General features: G+C 33.2%; 1 protein-coding gene across 1 annotated transcript in view; it reads left to right on the top strand.

Annotated features, from left to right (window-relative positions):
• LOC125054788 (protein tiptop-like) overlaps positions 1 to 21,459 on the top strand; it is a 219,479-nt gene that overhangs the window by 34,570 nt on the left and 163,450 nt on the right. The window contains exon 3 of the mRNA XM_047656886.1: positions 15,875 to 15,970. Coding sequence (XP_047512842.1) covers positions 15,913 to 15,970 — 58 coding nt within the window. The 5' untranslated portion in view covers positions 15,875 to 15,912. The remainder of the gene's footprint in view (positions 1 to 15,874; positions 15,971 to 21,459) is intronic.

Below are 21,459 nucleotides of genomic sequence, written 5' to 3' on the forward strand. Positions count from 1 at the left end.
ACTGAAGGCAAGGTGCCTTACAATAGACAGAAAACGCACCAAAATACTTACTACAAAATTATATAATTGAGGACGTAATTACTAACAAATGCAATTGGCAAAATGGTAATAGCGTCCAAAATAAATAAATAAACGCGTCCAACACTATCCGAGTGAAACAAAGCAGTAAGACAATCAAATAATGTGACGATCGGCCGAGTTCAAATATTTTAGATCACCCTCTTCAAAATTTATGAAACTAAAATTATGTATTTCGAATACACGAAATCCTTGCATTGAGATTAGAAGCGCTATTAGGAGTGCCTTCTTCAGTCCCGGTTTTTATTTTTTAAGGTCGCGTTAGTGCCACAACTTCCTCCACTCTTCCGTCTTTCAAAAGCTTCTGCGCCTGGATGATGGTAAGACCAGTAAGGGCCTTTACTTAGTCGACGTTTAGGATCGACTAGGGGATCTGCCTCAAGGTCTGATGCCCTTAATATTGCCAGTCACGATAAGTTCTTCTTATCCTTTATTTTTATTCAAAGCATTTATCTCATAAAATAACATGTAATAATATCGATCTACTGCGATAACTTCTTTTCGAGGCGAATGTACAATAGTTAATCACTATATTAAATAATCCTTCGAAGACGCCACAGCCCCTAGAGTGTAAACGAAAAGTATATGAAAATGTTCAATAAATCATGCATGTCCTGAAACACGGCGAGGCCGGCGTCGCTTTCATTAAACTCACATTCGCTCCCTTTTTACGTTTTAACTGCACATTTTCGCGAACGCACCCCTCTGTCAAGACTTTATAGTCCATAGTCTTTAGATAAAGACAACATAAGCACAGCAGGGGCTGGACTGAGCGACCTTGAGGCCCTGTTATGGTGTTACAGATTTAATTGAAACGCTAGCTAGCTTGCTTGCTTGACAGTGATATTTTGACAATTGACAACAATTAATTTTATAAAAGAATAATTAGTTAAGCGCGCCAGTCCTGGGACACGGTGAACACACATACTCCATTGTGACCTTCGTACTGGATTGGGCAACTCGGATGTTGGGCTCTCGTAGCGCTTGACGAGAGATTAAGGGAAACTGTTACCCTACCGCCCGTCCATAGTGAGCAAATGGGGATTTTGCATTTTTGTGAGTCCAGGGTACCTCACGAACCGACCACCACACGTCCCACGCCACTTTAAGAAGTTGGCCCACTGTGAGGGTCTGTAAATTGATTAGCCAACATTGAAAAAATGTATATGCTTCTTCTGCTACATAGAAAACAAAATATTATTGGAGGTGATCTTGATACCGGTGTCATAAGAAATTGGGGCCCCATCTGAGGCCCGATAAAGGAGCGTTCAATATGACGGAGGCTCCGGATATGAAGCTAGCGGTTGGAAAAACGAGCAAGCCATGAGATGAGCCATACTTTTGTACTTATTTTACATATTGTTGTCTCGGCATTATTGCTGCAACTTGTGTATTGATTTGTGGTATGTTAAGTTTGATTTTGAAAACATCGACAATTATATTATATATAAAAACTTTAAGATTATCTAAGCTCTCGTTTGTTGATCTTTCAAGCACCTGTATTTTGTTAAAAATGATTTTTAATCTATGCACAGATTATATTCTTCGTATTCCTTCCAGTTTGCTACATTATATAGAAACTATTTTTTGGAATAGTTTTTGAATTTGGAATGCGAAATTTAAGAATAAACGCCTTATCGAAGAAACTCCTAGCCGCCAAAATGTTAATTGAATTGTGTTATTACTAGGTGTCATTCCCGTAGAATTTATTACTTAACGGTTAATAGTAGATCTTGTCAGAGCGTTTTATCAAGTATGTTATTCCTGTTTTACAACATCTTATAAAAACAATTTTATGACACTCATGTTAGCTGTTGACATTTACATACAGGCTACTTTAATATTAACATTAAACATTCAATTAACGAAGCAATTATAAAACAGCTGCTCGCTATAAATTAATTTGTTGTGTCATTCGTCAAATGTATTGATGACAGACGAAATATTGATTGAGTTATTGCGGCAAAGATTTGACGTGAGATGACCATGTCAATGACATACTCGTGATTGATATTTTAATTTGATTAAAAAATAACATGACCATGCAACCAAAAGACCACCTAATAAGTAAAATTAGTGGAAAGCTATAACAATATAAGTTTTACATTGTAGCTTAACTCGGCCGAAGTAAGTAGTATATCATCTATATATATTCAAGAGTCGTGTTAGCTCCACTATTTATAACTTAAGAACGGCTGAACCGATTTGGCTGAAAACTGCTGTTTTTTTTATCCTGTTGCCGTGGAATATACCATAAAACGTTGTATAAGAAAACGAAATGTCAGTCAAAGCATTAGACTAGCCGTTCATTCGTTAAAAATTGAAGTAATTATTTTAATAAAATAATGCAGGACACCATAAAGAGTGTCATTGGACAATTGATTGATTGACTGAAGACAATTAGACTGCAAATACTTATAGAACAGGATCCACCGCTGTATTTTGCACCTGTGCTCTTTAATAAAATTAAATTTAAATTAATGTTGAGCCATATTATGATAGTCTGTCAAAAATTAGCCGCAATTTCCTGTTATTAATTTTTTGTAATTAATTTTCTGATATGGCAACTGTTTTTTTTATCAATATCACTGTTCATAGGAAATTATGTAAAATTGATCTTGCATACTCAACGTTCATTTAAATTATTTCATTAAACAGAATCGAAAAGATTCATTAAAACAAACTAGGCATAGCTTAATATTTTTATAATATTTATTTTTCGTTAATTAAATACTTATACGAATAATCCTCTACTTGAGAAATAAACATTACATTTTATAGCTTTTGTGTAAATACCCGTTCAATCATAATGCCAGTAATGGATTGAGAGCAGCTGATTGGTCGGACTATATATAATATGACTATAAAAGTTTTATAGTCCAACATACCTTTAAATTGTAATGACACCAGGCCTCGAAGCAACGCATGATGCATACTATACTATACAGAAAGGTTTCGATGCTAAAAAAATATGCTTGATCGGTCCAGCAAGTAGGGGATCAGCCTCGAGGTCAGCCTTGCGGTTCTGTAACTCACTTTTCGAACTCCCACAGCGGTTTTCACAGCGGCGGTCGCGCTCAAATCAGTCGTGAAGCAGTCATTTTTTTCCTGTAACCGTCTTAGTATGGACATGTTTTATTGCTTACACAAATAATATGATAAAAACAAAAAAAAATTACGTACATACGAAAACACAAAAAGTGGTGCCGTCCCTACAACATACTACATAGGCATATATATATACCTAGAGAAAGCTACCATCAGAAGAGCGAATACAATAAACACATACTTTTTAACTTAAGGAATACTTTGTGCCTATTTATATTATTAGTATTGTAGTTTTATAGTAGGAGTAAATTGTCGTCACATAATTATTTACAAAATTTTGTAAAACCTCTTTTAAAAGAGTAAGTGTGGAGTTTCTTGCCCATTCTTCTCCACACGAAACTACCTTTGGAAGGGGCAACTAGAATCATCTTTATATTTTATTTAACGTTCAAAAGTGCCATTTTGTAGGGACGTCACCGCTTTTTATATTTTTATATGTACGCTAATTTGTTTATTTCAATCATTTGTTGTTTGTTTATCGACCACTATCACGAATAGTATAATGCAAGCAATTATCATGAAACCGATAAAAGTGCCAACATGAATTACTTAACCAAAACAATTGGCTATCAGAATGATATAATATATAACTCTTAGACTTTTGGATTTTATCATATGAACCTGGCCGCGTATGTCTGTAAGGCAATTAATTCAAAACCTATTTATGGTTGGCAGTAGATGGCGCAATTCGGAAGGGAGGAAGGTGTTTGCGAATAATTCATCATAGTCTAAGTATGTCTTGGCAATACACGAAATTACGCTCATGCTACAGACGGAAGATATTTAATTAAAATAATAAAAAAAGGTGTATGTACTTATGTAAATGTTAATCAGTGTCACTTTTGTTTCCATTCAATTGTTTTTATTTATTTCGTACTCATACATCAAGATGGAATACATAATATATTATATACAAAAAGGTTCAAAGTTCAAACATTTACGAAAGAAAAGAAGTCAATAAAAATTATTAAACTAATTAATACTTAATTCGGTGTGTTCTGTGATGGTGTGAAAGTACGGGTTTGTGTGTTTTCTATAGAAAAATTAAATGATTATTATAGATAGTTATTTGGACTCGGGTGTTACAAATAATTTATTTATGAATTCCTATATTTCAACGACAAAGGCTGTCACCGTACCATTATCATGATAAATGCATTTCAGAGAATTTAAAAACAATAAATTAATAAGTGTAACGCGTCAATAGTGTCAGAAGTGACATCACTCAGGCCCTTATTGATGCGACATGAATCTCAATTGTCTGGTCGCAATGCTGATTTGTACGTCTTGAAGCGACCATTTATTTTATAATTCATATATTTTCTTATCATCATCATATATTTCTTAGCATGGCTAATGCTTCTGCCAACATTGCTTTTATTCATCAATTCATATAATATTATCTACATACTTTTAATTACGTTTTCTTCACAAAGAAGCATCATTTGCTCAGCGCCAAAAATTGGTTCAATATTATTTTAAACTATTATGAAACTAAGTAAGAATCAGTACTTCACACACATTCCACAAACAGAATTACAAACTCTCTTTACAATTTTTTTTATAGAATTAGAATTATATTTCTATTATATATCTTTATATATATAATTCTTCTGTGAGTGTGTATGTCACTGAACTTCTCTCAAACGACTGGACCGATTTTGATGAATTTTTTTGTGTGTGTTCAAGGGGATCTGGGAATGGTTTAGATTCACAAATCAGCCCGCCAGATGGCGCTGCAGTCGGTACTTTCATACTTTGCTTTACTAATCGCTTGAAATATCATGCAGGACAACGTCTGTCGGGTCCACTAGTAGATATATATAATCTTTATATTATAATTCGCGGACCCGACAGACGTTGTCCAACATGATATTTCAAGCGATTAGGATATTAAACAAACTATGAAAGTGACGATTGCAGCGCCATCTGCCGGGTGGATTTGTGAATCTAAACCATCCAGTGCTCCACCCACAGGCATACAAAAAAATCATTTAAATCGGTCCAGCCGTTTAAGAGGAGTTCGTTGACATACAAACGTACAGTATAATTATATATATGTAAGCTATCCTATCTTTTAAGTTAGATCAAACTGGACACGGTGTGCACATTTGTTTAAAATCGATTTAGGATAGCGAACAAACAACGTGACGCGTAATTTATATATATTAAGATATGTTCCAGTTCCCGAAACATATTAAAAGTGGTCCAGGGAAGTTGAATGATACTACCCAATTACCGAGCAACAAGCAGAATGCAGTATCCACTAGAAAGTACAATTTTATTGATAGTTTTATTACAGGATAGTAGATAATCTCGCTATACAGGCTCGCGGACAATTTGTCTGTCCGTTTGAAATATGTGAGTGGGTTTCATATCAGATGTCATGATATGCGCTGTCATAGATCAACAACTAGATGCGGAATCTCAGCAGGAAATTGCAGACCTCAAAATATTACCGTACCTTGATAACGAATGTTGTTCCTACATATATATTTGTTCTAATTCGCATCAATTATAATGGTCAACGAACAGATATAAGAAGTTGGCAGTACTGGATTTGAGGCGAAACAATTGTTTTGGGTTGGTAGACTGTAAATGTTAAAACAAGTGGCAGTTTCAACGAATTTAAATCTTAATTAACAGAATGCTTTAAAAGTGCTATTCAAATGATGCCCATCTAAGATCAGATAAAATTAATAAGCAAAAGAATTTTGCTTATTTTATTGCTCTCGTTAGTATTCTATTTATTCAAAACAGCTACAATACCTCTTCGTTTCACGTTTATGCATATTCAAATTGTATAATTACTCAATCTCTATAAATCAGAGACTTTATGCTTGTCCTTCATAAACGGTAAACGGGTACGACTTAGAAAACATGGCGTGGCCTACAATAGCTTTTAATCTGTGTACAATACGTGAAATAGATACGTTTGAGACATTCAGTGTCGCATTGCGCGACGCGAGCCGACTGACGTATCCGATTGATTCTTTAATCTATGCCCCTTTGAAATTAACCTTATGATAATATAGTACGGTTGCTTTTGCACTGTTACCAACTTATTAGCAAGAAACGAGGCATCAGCATCCATCATAATTTTGCCTCATTTTGTAATGCTGCTATATTTTCATTCGCAAATGCAATATTCTATGGACGGTAGTAAGTTTTAGTTAAGGGTATAGAGGCAGGTTTTCTTTGCACATGACTTGCGGTTAATGCGTAGGACTCTGGTTATACTTGTTGGAAAGTTGTTGGTCGGATTTTATTTCGCTAATCAGTCAGATTGCTCGCAATTTTTTATAAATTGTCTCTGCACAATTAACATTACCATTTAAGTAATTTACTAAAAATTATATTTAAAATTAGTGTTCAAAACTACTTACAGTCTCTATAAAGGGGAAGAAACTGTGTGATGTGAAAATGTCCTTTTCAATCTTCTAACTAGGCTCTCTGGGATTTCCCCCTGTGATTTCAAGGTTTTTTGAAAAGCCGACAACGCACTCGCGAGCCCTTTGACATTGAGAGTGTCCAAGGGCAGGTACCACTTAACATCAGGTGAGCCTCCTGCCCGATTGTTCAATAAAAAAAAAAGATTAAAGTACCTTTGGTTGACGTGTACTGGTATTTCTAGTACTTGTTATTATTAAATTTTTACGTTGTAAAATATGTTTAAACAATTTGGTATCATAGAAAATAGGTTAGTAGGTATATAATAGAGCTCTAATGAGCACTAGTGCCACTCACCACTAGGTGTCGCTGACAGGTGATAGGACATTCATTTTAAATTATTACGCATTGAGTTGTTTAGGGCTGTGCCCTACATTTGTTCAAATGGAAATAAAAATTGTTTAATTGAATAATAACAGTCATTTGGTGTTCAAATAGAATTAAAGCTTAAAAGCATAATAAATAATAACAAAAAGGTCTGCCAAAAAAAACTGCATCAGATCCCATTTAACCAGCAGCCTACTTTCAATGAGTAAAAACAATTGATTTTGATTGTAATCTTGTATATGTACCAGGTCGTAGGTTCAAAACCCGGCTGTGCCCCAGTGACTTTGGGGCTTTTAGCAGTGCCTTACTGGAAAACAGCGTAAATAAACCATGTCTTAGTCTCAAGAAGTCGACAGCATGTGTCGGATACAACAGGCTATTAGAAAAAACCAATGATCACGCAACATACAGAAATTTTTATAAGGTTGCCACTAGTTTTTTATACAAGAATTTATGCAGTCATTTGTCTCGGATTAAATTAACACTTTGGGCAGCCCTACGTATATTGCAGCGACCTACAAACTGATTCTTAAATTAGGACAATCGTGTTGTAATTTTGTTCCATCGATTCATTGACTTTGATTTAGTATCTAGACTAACATGGGAAGGTTTAATAGGTTTCCTGAATAATCTCATTAGTAAGTTTATTGTTTTTAGATTTTCATGAAATTTACAATGACAATTAGTGTGATTTAGGTGTATTCGAATTCATTTACAAAAATTATTTTACTTTTTCTATAGTCTACACATGTTTTAATTGGTTTGTTTTGTTTCATTTTTTGTCTAATTAATTTATAACTTGTGTAATTATGTTTTCTTTTCTCACAATGGTTGAAAGCGATAAGACCACCAGTTGCCCTCCATTTTATTTATGTATTCGTAATTCTACTATAAACATAAACTTATACAACAAAAAACAATTAAACTAAACATATATCAAAAGGAATACATGAAATGAAAAAGGTAGTCGACTTTTTGGGTCTAAGACATGTCGGTTTCCTCACGATGTTTTTCTTCACCGTTCAAGCAAATGTTAAATGCGCACATAGAAAGAAACTCCATTGGTGCACAGCCGGGGATCGAACCTACGACTTCAGGTATGAGAGTCGCACACCGAAGCCACTAGGCCAACATTGCTCTTCAAATATTTACGAAAGGAAAAAATCAATACAAATTATTAAATACGTAGTACCTAATTTGGCTGTCCTGTGTGTGGTGTGAAAGTGAAGGTATGTATGTGATGATGCAGGTGATTTAGCGCTATGGAAGTTCTTTATACTTTCTTTAAACATTTTAATTGTACTGTATTTCTCCAAGGTCTAAATAAAAGAATAATGTTAGTTAAATAAAACACTTTATTAACGGATTGAAGCTATGTATTGAACTTATAATTATTTAACATAATTTTAAATTTTTCCGACGTTTCGCGTGCTTTACAGCGTGCGTGGTCACGGTGACTGAAGACAAAAGGTGTTGAATGTCAAAAAGTATCACAGCTGTAGAAAATGTTATATTATCTGTATTTATTTACCCGGAGTTGATATTTACTAAAAGATGATGGGTTTTGCAGAAATGACTCACGGTGTCCTCTATTTTCGCGGATTGTTAATATTTAATTTATAATAATACAAACTTCAATCCGTTAAAAAAGTGTTTTCTTTTAATGTGTAAAAGTTATGTTAATAAAAGAGAATAATGTTAGTCCCGAAGGGAAGCCCTAGTTTCGATTCCCATAGAAACAATAATTGTTTCGTTTTGGTAGGTTCAGTATTTAAATAGCTGATATCAGTGATTGAATACCTTATTAAGTATTGACGAAATAATTATAGGGACATCCTTCGAAATTTTTTGACATTTTAATCATCAATACTGGAGGCAAATTAATCACGCCCGAGTATGATCTTAATTAAGGTTTAATAAAAACTTTCGCGAATCAGCTGCATATTTTTGAAAGCTACATAAATTATCAACATTTATACAATACGATGTCGTTCCGATTTCCTTTTGTCGTATAAAAAAAACCTGCTAACTGTTGTACCTACTATTTTTTTTAGCTATGTATATTTCAACTCAGTACAGTACAAGTTTAAATAGAGATTGTATAAAACAGCTCTTTTTAACTGTTTACATAAGACGTTTACTGTCAAAGTATCAAACTGTTGATTGCCATAATTGTATTAAAATATTTATTTATTAGGTATAAAAAAATCTCAAACAATCAACTAGGTGAATTTCAAGGTTATCTAGTAGTAGGTACTCCGTTTATATTGTTTTAACCTAGGAATTAGTTTTGTTCGAGTTTATATCAAATAAATTTGTCCCTTGAGAACTATTAATCCAAATAGTTTGAATATTATCGTAAACTCTAAATGTAACTTATAGTATGTCGTAGGTTTACATATCGTGTCGGCTGTTTTAAATTACGTCATATCAATATCCGATATCCAGGTAATGAGGGGTCGGTAATTAAATGTCGTCTGTCAAAGCCGTCGCCGCGTCAAATTATATGTATAACCAAAATGGTGGACAATGACATCACGATACATTCGGCTGACGGATTTTCAATCGATGGCAATTTACTGGCAGATTCAGATAGGTATAGGATTTCAGATTGCATTTGCATAATATTGAGGTTTTAGTTGCGAAACTTGCGTACGTTTTTGACGTGACAACGTCTTATAATTTGATGGAGCCGGCTGCACGCACGAAAACACATGACTCATGCGGCGTTACCTCGCTCTGAGGCGTTCCATTTAAAATTGACATAATTGTATTTATGCGTACAAATAAATGTAACTTGATCAATTCAATTGTGATTTCCATTTACCTCCTTCTCTATATCCATACAAAATACCTATCAAACAAATAAAAAAAAAAATTTTTTTTTTAAAATGCAACCATTCCATCAATATATTTTTATTACGTTGTCACGTTCAATTATCGTCAGTAAACTGACTTTACAGACAACCGATTTTTTTATTTATACTAAATTCCTACTAAATAAACAATCTTTGTATCACTGAGAATTGAATGTAGGTTATATTTAATACAATAATATATCTAATACAGGTGTCGCGAACTTCGTTTCGCCTTAATATGATTGTTTTACTTAGCCTACCTTTTTAGTAACTACATGCCAACGATATAATTTACGAATGGAACATTCGCTTTCCGCTTTTCCAAAAAAATACCGATTTTAAGCTTCCAATTATTTCCTCCATAAAAACCTTCCTCAAAGAACAAGAATTTAAAAAAATATACTCGAATTCGTACAGCCTTCTTCGAGCTAAGCATATTCGATTAATTTTTATTTATAAAAAATATCACGAACTATTTGTAATATTTGTACCAAGTAATCAGACATAGCCATCGGCAGCGTCAAGGCCGTGATAATTATAGTGCAAATAAGAAAACCCGATAAATCAATGCAGACATACCTCAGGTGGTAGATGTGTAATCAAACGTGGATTTATGTCGCAATAAATACGTCACTCATCTTGCTGTAATTGTTGTTTCGCGCCAAATCTTATATTTGCTTTGTTTGAATCGAATATATCTATAAAATAAAATAAATCAGTGGCGCTACAACCTTTTCATGATCATTTGATAATCTAATAGGCAAGTAGGTGATCAGCCTCCTATGCCTGACACACGCCGTCGACTTTTTGGGTAATGCATGCCGGTTTGCCGGTTAAATGCGCACATAGACAGTCCATTGGTGCACAGTCGGGGATGGAACCTACGAACTCAGGGACGAGAGTCGCACGCTAACACATTTTTACGTTAGAGAGAGATTTTCGTTATAATCAATGACGTTATAAAGAGTGTACACTGTATTATATAACAAAATCTTTAGCTTTGAAAACCTGTTAATATGTTTTTTTATATATTATGTAATAGGAGGCAAACGGGCAGGAGGCTCACCTGATGTTAAGTAATACCGCGGCCCCTGAACATTGCCAGTGGGCTCGCAAGTGCATTGCCGGCTTTTTAAGAATTGGTACGTTCCTTTATTGAAGGACCCTAAGTCGAATTGGTTCGGAAATCCCAATCGTACAACAATTTGGTGTTTATATAGTCGTAATTATAATTGGTGAAAAACTTTTCAAATTAAATCACGTTAAACTCATAAAGTCGGCTTTTATTGCATACCTACCTTAATACTTTAATTAAACAGTAAACACCACCAAATAACCATTTTTGTATTTACGCTACCTGGCCAATTTCTATAAGTCCTTTCTCTTTAAACCATTACGCAAATTTATGGGTATTTGACAGTTTCTTTGTTTCCCTATTGCAATTGTGCAATATTGTGTTGCAAATTTCGTAAGCTTTTGTCAGATTCATTCTGACAATTGACTTTAGTGTTTATTGTTTTCTTTTACGTGTTGTTTACAAGGAAACTTACTCATATTTGGGTAGTCGCCAGTCGCCGCCTTAGATTTCTTCGGTTTCCGGAGCCCAGTTAAGAAATTATTAAATACATATTCTCAAACAATACATACACTCCTAACAGTACTAAATCAATACGGTAAAAAAATTAAATATCATAAAATAAATGATATTAAATACATAAAATCGCTACTGTTGACTCACTCTGCGAACATATAAAAATGTCGATAGTGCAAGATACATTTTTAATCAATAAAATAATTGATGGTTTTAGATAAGAATTATATATTACAGCAATCTATATCGAAATCTAAGAGCTAAATACAAAACAATTGAAGCTAAAATTCCTCTATTTTTTGCCCCATAGTTATTCTAATCAGTGAGTTATTGGTGAAACGTCACCGATCAGCATCTGGCCCAGCATAAATCTGTCGCACATGAAAAGAATTAAAACGCCCCATTGTGGCCAAGGAATAAATCTCGCAGATACGACTCTGCCGTGAGTCGACCGACTCTATATTTTACAAGTTTTTGACAGCCGATATGGAGCAACCGCCACCTGCCGCACAGATTGTTACTATTCAACTCATTTTGACATTATTAGATATCTCTTTCTATTTCCGATGATTTATGGGAAAATAGGGTATTGGAGTAAGAATTAAATTGTATAAAAAGTGGCGAGGATAGCTTTTTATAAGAATAAACTTAATTAAACTTTAAGAGAAATAAGCGCGCCAAATTAGCCACTTAATATATTATATTGAATATATGAAAAAATATTCTTCTGTATTTAGAAAAATATATATGATTAAACTTAGTGTGTTTTGTAGGTACTCTAAGTTACTTTGCAAATTAAAAAAAAATCATAAAACACTTTATAGTAATCTTATAATATTTACTTTATGTGTAACTTTATGGACCGTATTATAAATTTAAAACATAACAAACATCAGTATAAAAAGTTTAAATTTATATACTAGGCGTTAGGTTATAATAAAAACGTAATAAATATATAGTGAGCCTTAATCAATACGACATATTCGTTCGACTCATAAATTGTGGTAAATAAAACCACCAATAACATTATAGTGTCGAGTTTATGTTGACGCCCTTGATGGCAGACGGATTTTTATTGTCGGATGGTCTGTACCAGCTGATAAGGAATGGAACACGCACTGATACTTGGATTTGTTGTATGATATTTAATCAAACAATTGCTTGTCTAGTATTAATAATAAGTTAATAAATATATTTAAATTCGCTAAATAATTTTATTTTGCAGTTCACGATTTCTTGCTAAAACAATATTATCTTTTTATATCTAATATGTATTTTATTTATTTATTTCCTTATTTCCTATTTTTACAGTAGGTAACTTAATACTAATACCATACAAAATTTATTAATATGAAAATTAAACAAAAATATTTTACAATTTATAACTAATTATATTTATAAATAATGCAATTCTATATAACTAATTATAAATAATTTAATTGTGAACGCAGCCAGTGTGCAACTAAATATATCCGTCTTACATGCAAAAATATTCAGGATGCGCAACACATGCGTAAATGGTGCTTCAAAAACGTAAATAAAAGTGTTATATTCAAGTTTATGTTTTACAAATGAAGCTAAGTTTAACTTTACTTAGCAATAATTCAATAGAAAAAAAACCTTATACAAAATTTACTTTAAGCATAGTTTTCAGGAGATGCAACTATTCATATCCAAAATAGACAATTCTCTCAGTTTTAAACTGAATTTGCTTAAGATATACTGTAAATGGCAAAGAGACGGTAGGTACTCTATAAGAGTGACTCAAAGATATTGTTTAATACTTTGAGCGGTAAGTTTTCATATTTACTACCTACTTATAAACCCAAACAAAACTTACATACTATCGTAAACTATTAAAATTATAATTTTACAATAAATGCTTCTTACATTCATACTTCAGCATTTCCTCTTGCAAAAATATTCTGGTGCAGAACTAAGCTAAGACTAAGCTTACTCATTTAGTGCATAGTTCATTGTAGATAGGTCTTTCCGTAAAGTGTTTCATTTCCCAATGTGCAGTGCAGCAAAATATTAGGAAATTATCACGTATTCAGTGGAAAATTATTTATCCAAAAGCTCATTAAAATAACCCTGAATGTTATCTTAACATTCAAAAACGTATGTTTAATACATACATATTTAATTACGATAACGGTTTTGTTTGCAAATACTATTCAATAAAAATATGGAATTTAATTAATTAAAAACGTGAAATGTTAATTTGCATAATTGCGACAATAAATTTTGCGACGTGCTCTATATTTGGCAGAAAACGAAAATAAAAAGACACAAACAAGTCACAGACACATATTATAGAGATAAGGGAATTGACGAATGAAATTATTGTGTCAATTAGTGTTAAAAGCTGGGAATTTAAGAGATAGTAGCATGAAAGTCATCGAAGGAGACGAGATAACGTCACCTTTATATGGTATTTATTTACTGTTATTACTCAAAATTTATTTCGGATAAATAAATTTAAATCTTCTATGGATTATTTTTATGATATCTGAGATAACACGTCCGCGCCAAAACGATCCAAGCGAAACGCAATGGCACTGCCTATCTTTTACTGAAGTGATTTTTTCTTACAGGACGTATTCAAATATTTATTTTATTATGTTTTATCATTTTATATTATGTATTCAAGTTGGAGGAAGGTAGTATTTTTTCAGTAAATTTTTAATGCTTCAATGATTTTTAGCCTATACACCTTCAAAGGCCGAATACAACAAAAAATGACCAATTAAGTACAATTTTTTATCTATGTTTTTGGTAGCTTAGAACCCTGCGCAGTTTTTAAACTTAGCCAGAAGCTATGGAAACTTCTTTTTGTATTTTTAAATTGAAGTCGTATGTTTGGGCAAATCCAGCTAAAAACTAAACTCCCAAATTTAAAACCTTTTTTGAGTAGCTTTAACTAGGAAGCTGAAGATTTTAGGAAACTGAGGTTTTTTTTTTATTTGAACAACATTTAAGACAATCATTTCACAAAAAAAAATCTGCAAAATACCTACAACAAAAAAAGATATGAATTTTTTAAACCTCGCTGGCAGCAAACATTCAAAAATCACAAAAAAATTATAACTACAAAAATCGCGGAACATACATGGGGTATTTTCGTACATCCCCAGGTGTCAGGAATCTAAAAAAAAAAATTGACGTCACTAGTTGGACCAACCTGTATATAGATGATATAGCGATTCTATCCGTCGTATTGTAGAATACAAGAGCAATTGCGACATGATTGTTTTTTAAAGTTATTGTAAAATATGTACTTTATATTCAGAAGCTTTTACGATGAGTAAAATAATAATCGCAATAAAACGTAATGACCTTAGTTAACGATAAATGGATAAAATCGATAAAAACGTACATATGGAAACGTCATCTCGATCCTTCTCAAAGTATTCGATAAATTACAAAAAGTCGTTCAAAAAACGACAGTCAATTAAAAAACGCTTTTATTTGTTGGCATTCGAGGTCTTATTCTGATGCGCATAAGATCGTTCGATAAATAAGATTTGAGAAGTCGTACGATATGTCAGTGAATTTATGAGGATGATGTGACATGGTCGGGGCGCGATGGCCATAAATTTGATATCAAACGTTATAAAGTGGTAATTCGAGACGCGATTCAGCGATAGCGGCGGATTTATAACGATACATTTGATTAATACTGGACGGCTAAATAAATAAAAATCAAATTGCCGACATTATTATACTGTGATTTTTTTAAATTTTCAAATAAAATTTTACGACATTTGCGAGTTTGTATTATGCACGAGTCGTAATTCAATTCGCAAGAAAATGCTAAAGGTCAGACTACCGTCGTACCCATTACGTGTACATATTTTAAAAGAAGTGGGTAACGAATGTGTTACATTCATATCAATAATATATTTCAAAATTCTATTAGGTGAATTCAAAGCGTTATTTTCAATTGACTTCAAAAGAGAACGACTTATCGTATGGCTTACGACGTCATTATTTTACTAACATTAAGCAAGCAAGGAAGGGTAGATAATAATTAATATAATTTTTTAAATACAACTTTTACTACTTTGAGTTTCATCATCGGACGTCGAGGCAGAATACGAAATTCCACCCGTATCACCTCGACGTCCGCCGTTCCACAACTGAGCGTTTTTCAAGGCATTTTTTGCCGCGCACCACCACTATGTGGAACCAGTTGCCCACTGAAGTATTTCCGAACCAATTCGACTTAGGGTCCTTCAAGAAAAGAGCGTACCAATCTTAAAAGGCCGGCAACGCACTCGAGAGCCTTCTGGCATTGAGAGTGTCCATGGGCGGTATCACTTAACATCAGGTGAGCCTCCTGCCCGTTTGCCCCCTGTTCTATAAAAACTATGATTATTACTGCGCATTTTTCTGTTTTTCATTAGGTGTGTTGTTAAAAACAGTGTAACAATGTGGCTAACACACCGTTTGATTTCAGATGAGGAGCGAAGTGGTGGACCGGCAGCGCAGCTAGAGATGCGCTCCAAGCAGCAGCCGAGGCCTTCATACCGCTGGCTCAACTCTAACGATAACGGTTAGTTTTTTATTATTAACCTAAAGTATTTCCGACGCAATTCGACATAGGGTCCAGAAAAGTACCAATTCTTTAAAGACCGGCAACGTAATTGCGAGCCTTCTGTTAGTCAGGTGAGCCTGCGGCCCGTTTGCCCCGTGTTCTATTAAAATATATAGTGGATAACTATTACATAGTAAAGTATACTAGAGAAAACACTTTAGATAAAGCTCGCACTGTTATCTAGGTGGTTGAGTATATATTATGTAAATAAAAAACTTTAAATTAAATTATTTCACACGTGTTTAAATCACACACCCTTACACATACTTAAACACACAACCACTCATTTTTTATTTTAATTTTGTTTTGTTTGTTACTTTAGTTTATTCATAGTAAGTCATCATCTCTTTGATTATTTTCTGTCCGTGATGGGAGCCTAGAGGCCTTTTATAGTCCTATTATAAGGCACCAGCCTCTCTGACCAGATGGTCCATCCGATGGTCCGGTCTAAACCGGAAAATGCAATATTGTGAAGAGAAAAATAAACTTTATTATCATTATTATAATCATAAGTTTACACAAGTATTGGCTATCTTTGTGCTACTGGTGCCTCTAATTGTAGTCCCATTAGAATACCTAGTATTTCGATATTATGTACCGAAACCATATTATTTACCAGATATACATTACCATTATGTACCAAGTACCAAGTAAACATATCTTCAGATTGATCGTAGGACATTTTTACCCTTGCATTGCTCATACCTGTCGTTTTCTTATTTAGACAAAATAAGGACAAACAAATAGACATACAAATTATATAATTGGTGCTATATCTGTAATATGTGGACATGACACGTGAAATTAAATAAAAAAAAAGGGAAGAAATCTAAACTATATTATAAAACACACGTGGAGAATGAAGATCTTATAAAACGTGGATCACAAATAGTACCATGGTTACCATGGTAACTTTTAATTGTTAAAAACATCGTAACCGTGGCAACCAACTCCGTACCTAAGTCCACGTGTAGCACCATAGAATCGCCCTTCAGAATTATTCATAGACTGAAAATAAATAGTGGATACGTCATGATATACACAAAACGCAACCGGTGACGTGACAACTGAATATTCAAAACGAAAGCAATAAATATAAAGTTATTACTATAGAAAAAAATCATACACAAATGTAGTGCATAACTCATAGGTCTTTTTGTATGTTAAGCCGGCGTGAAGCTATAAATTATATTTATTTTTGCTATTATACGCGTTTTTGTCAGTCGTTACGCTTGTATGCAGCGGTTTTAGTACGGGGTGATCGCAACTGCAAGCTTAACATGTGATTTGAATAGCGATTTCAATAATTGGTCAACTAAAAACTATATTTAACAGATGATGTCGCAAACTAGAAATTGCGTTAAATTGAAATCACTATTAAAATTAGGTAATCTTACAATGTAACAAACAATTTAAAAGCTCACATGCAACAGAGTGGTGTCAAGTGACGCTTTGCCACTGTGACATTCCGAATTCAAAATTATGGATCAATATTTTGAAAAGACGGATTCGAATGTTTGAAATTGGAATACAAAATTCCACTTGAATATGAATTTATAGAAACGCGGTCATTTATTGCCTGTCTTTGTTAATCTACATAATCTCACAATTATTGTTGTGGATAGTAAAAAATATTACAATATGTATTATATCATAATTTGTTATCATTTTATTTAAATTTATCGTGTCTTTAAGATCTTTATTATTAAAATAGTACATCTGTCCGTAAATCAGCGTAACGCCATAGCAAAAGAAACTGGTTAACGTTAGGGACTGCAATTATTATTTGAATTACACAGATAAATATTATTTTTAAATATTCAATAGTGTATTTTAATGGGTTAATTTTTTGATCGATTTTATGTACGTATTACGTAGGTATAATGAGATGGAATTATGTTATATGCACATAGGGTTTTGGTCTTATATATTAATAAATATATAAGCTATTTTTTTTTATAAAAAAGAAATTGTTAAAGGTACACTTTCGCAGAGACCGAACTTTTTAAATTTCTTTCTAATTATTTTTATTATTACTTTGTAGGTTAAGAAAATTGTAAATACACATTATACGTATGCAGAATATAAGTTATTATAAATTTATATACTTAGATCAGTATAATACCAACAGTAGGTACCATCAAGATGATTTTTATTGATTTTTTTCGTATTATAAGGTTCACTTGATCCGTTACCCTAGCCTCTACAATGAATTAGAGGTAGGCAATAAAATTGTGTGCATTGCATAGTTTAATGATATTTATGGGCCTCTGTGGGTTTGCATCGACATGCTTTCTCTTTCTTTGTTAACTAGGGGTTTGGCCCTATTTAAATATGAAATAAAACCAGGGTATCGGTGAGTCGTTACTCATCCTCTGATACTTAGAGAGCTACTCACAAAACATTTCACAAAGCACACACACAATCACTTACAGTAAAAGCTTTGTCTCTTTCTGTGAAATTGTCTTTACGCTATGAAAACAAAAGACAAATAGTATTTTACTTATGGATATAAAAGTTTCGTCTAAAACTTGATATATACCTACTACACCCAGGGTTCCTCTTCCGCTATAATAATAATAATAATACCACTATTTTTCCATATTATAAAAATTACCTACAAAATGGGCATTAGTTTTGTTGTTATACACTTAGACTAAGTGTTATAGTTATTTTTACTTCGTGTTTCGCATTCGCAACATATATTGGGTATAGACCTCGTGAATTTTCTATTTGGATCTGTTCTTTGCTACCTCCATCCATTACTCCCTAGAAACCGGAAACCAGAAACCCAGAAACCATCAGCCCATCACTATTGTGGTCTTCCTACGTTTCTTTTGCCTGGAGGTCCCCTCCAGCGGGTGGTTTCAGCGGTCCATCTTTTATCTATACTTCCGCTATACAAATCAAAATTAACCACAATGAGTTGGGTTACAAAGGGTAGTCAATAAAAGTAAGACGGGAGCCAAATCGTAAAACAACAAAACGTTTACGACCCTGCGGTTAACAATTGTCTTCACAGACGCTAAGTCATTAACTAATGATTTATGAGTTTATAGATTAATGACTGACATATCGTGGATATAAAAATAATTACAGGTACGTTTTAGAAATTATTGTTGATATACCTGTGGCGCCACAACCCTTTGTCAGCCATCTTGTATTTCTTGGCCTTAGATTGCATTTGCTATTATTGTTATTTATCTATTCCTACATACATATTTATAGTGTATATTCGCAGTTGCTTAGCGGAGTCCAAAGACTACAAAGAGTCCCCTCGTGAGTTGTGTGCTGAGATATTGATGGCTACTCGATTGTGAGGAAGTTGCATGGATTAGCGCTGCGCCTTTTTATGTTCTCATGTTACATTTCACACGTGTACATATCTTCATAAGTATCTGATTGTTCTCATTTTAACATGATTTATTTAAGAGCAAAAATAAAATAAAACAAAATAAAAATTTGTTTTTTTTACCAAATAGTTGAGGTTGTAGGTTCGAGCCCCGGCTGTGCACATAGGACTTTCTCTCTATTTGCGCATTTAACATTCGCTCGATGTAGGAAAACATCGTGAGGAAACCGACATGTCTTAGACCCAAAAAGTCAACAGCGTATGTCAGGCACTAGAGGCTGAACACCTACTTGCCTATTAGATTGAAAAATTATCATGAAACAGTTTCAGACATCTGAGGCCCAGACCTAAAAGAGGTTGTAGCGCCTTTTTTTATAAGCAATTTGATCATATGCCTTTTGATCTAATTAATGTATGGACTTAAGAAGCCGGTTTCCTCACAATTTTTACCGTAAACAGAAACAAAGCTTTACTCTGTAACTTCCAATAGCGATTCCGAAGTTAATAATGAGATTTCGTTCCACGCGATTCCAAGGTTCTGACTACAACTCTATGTTCTCTATATTGAGAGATCTACACAGTTACAGTGTACTAATGCAAATCTGAACCAAATATCCGGCCATTTCGTAATCACCTTGCCAAAACGATACAATGTTATTTATTAATCTTTAATTAAAATATAAAATAATTTAATAGATTTAATACGTATCTCGTAGCCCATCGGCCGTAAAGAACGTTTATTTGTCAATAAAAGGGCGTAAACGGCTGTAGAGTTTGTACGCGGTCGTAAACACTTTTATCGCTACTTGTGTGGGCCTCCATTAATCTATTGAAAAAGATTAGAATATAACGAATTGTTGAAAAACGTATAAATCTTTAAGAGAAAACTATTGCGTGATTTTGAACAAGACAATCTAGCTATAGGTCTCGTGTTGGTAGGACTTATATATTTTGACTCATACAGTCAAAATATATAAGTCCTACCAATATTAATTTTTTTATAAAGCATAATGGTAAATCTATAGTTGCAATATTTGTGAATATGTGAGCTCCTACATAATAATTTAGTTATCTTCTGCAGTTTTTTATTCTAGGTACATGGTCTTTACGTACAATTACAAAATATTGTAAAAACAATTATTAAGGAGCAAGTATGGAGTTTCTTGCACATTCTTCTCCATGTGAAACTTTTTTAAAAAATTATCCTTAATTTGTAATTTTGTCTTTCAAAAGTGCATTTTATATAGGCCTAATTGAAATAAATAATTTAACTGTGACTTTATAAATCGTTAGAAATTACTCCCTCGTTTGTCCACGATCTTCATCCCTGTTCATGAGACCTTGTACCAATTGACTTTACTACACGTGCAATGAGCACTTCCTTGAAAGATAACAAGAGGCAATCAGCATATTTTAAAACCAAAATATCTTAAACATTCTTTTTTCCTTTAACTTCCTTTTAGTGAAAAAAAATATGTCCTGCATGATATTTCAAGCAATTAGGATATTAAACAAACTATAAAAGTAGCTGCTGCGCCATCTACCGGGCTTATTAGTGAATCTTAACCAACAAGGTGAATCTAAAACAACCCAAACGCATACAAAAAAAATCGTTCAAATCAGTCCAGCCGTTTATGAGGAGTTCAGTGACGTACAGTAGAATTACATATATAAAGAAGATATACATATATTATGGATGACCTATAAACCTATATCCGTTTAATAAGCAGTTTTCAGTTTTTAAATTATCTCTAAATACGAAAAAGGTACTCCGTAACTACTGATTTCACGTAATGAAAGACTCCTTAATAGATCTAAATTACTTAAGTAACCGTTAGCTCTTAATTATCTCTGAGTACGGCCAAAAGACATAAATTATAAATGAAATATCCAAAGATCAAATAACACTTTAACATAACTCAAAGTTTTCGTATCGGAAAACCGTCCAATAAATTATTCAAATCGAAAATGTCATCTAATTGTTTTATATCTCACGTTTAGTCCATTAATATCAATCACATTTTAATTTACATTTGTCCGCCATAATAAACATGTCGTGTATAATGTCCGCTACTCGATTGTATCGATTATAAAT

This window comes from Pieris napi, chromosome 12, assembly GCF_905475465.1.
Source record: "Pieris napi chromosome 12, ilPieNapi1.2, whole genome shotgun sequence".
NCBI lineage: Eukaryota > Metazoa > Arthropoda > Insecta > Lepidoptera > Pieridae > Pieris > Pieris napi.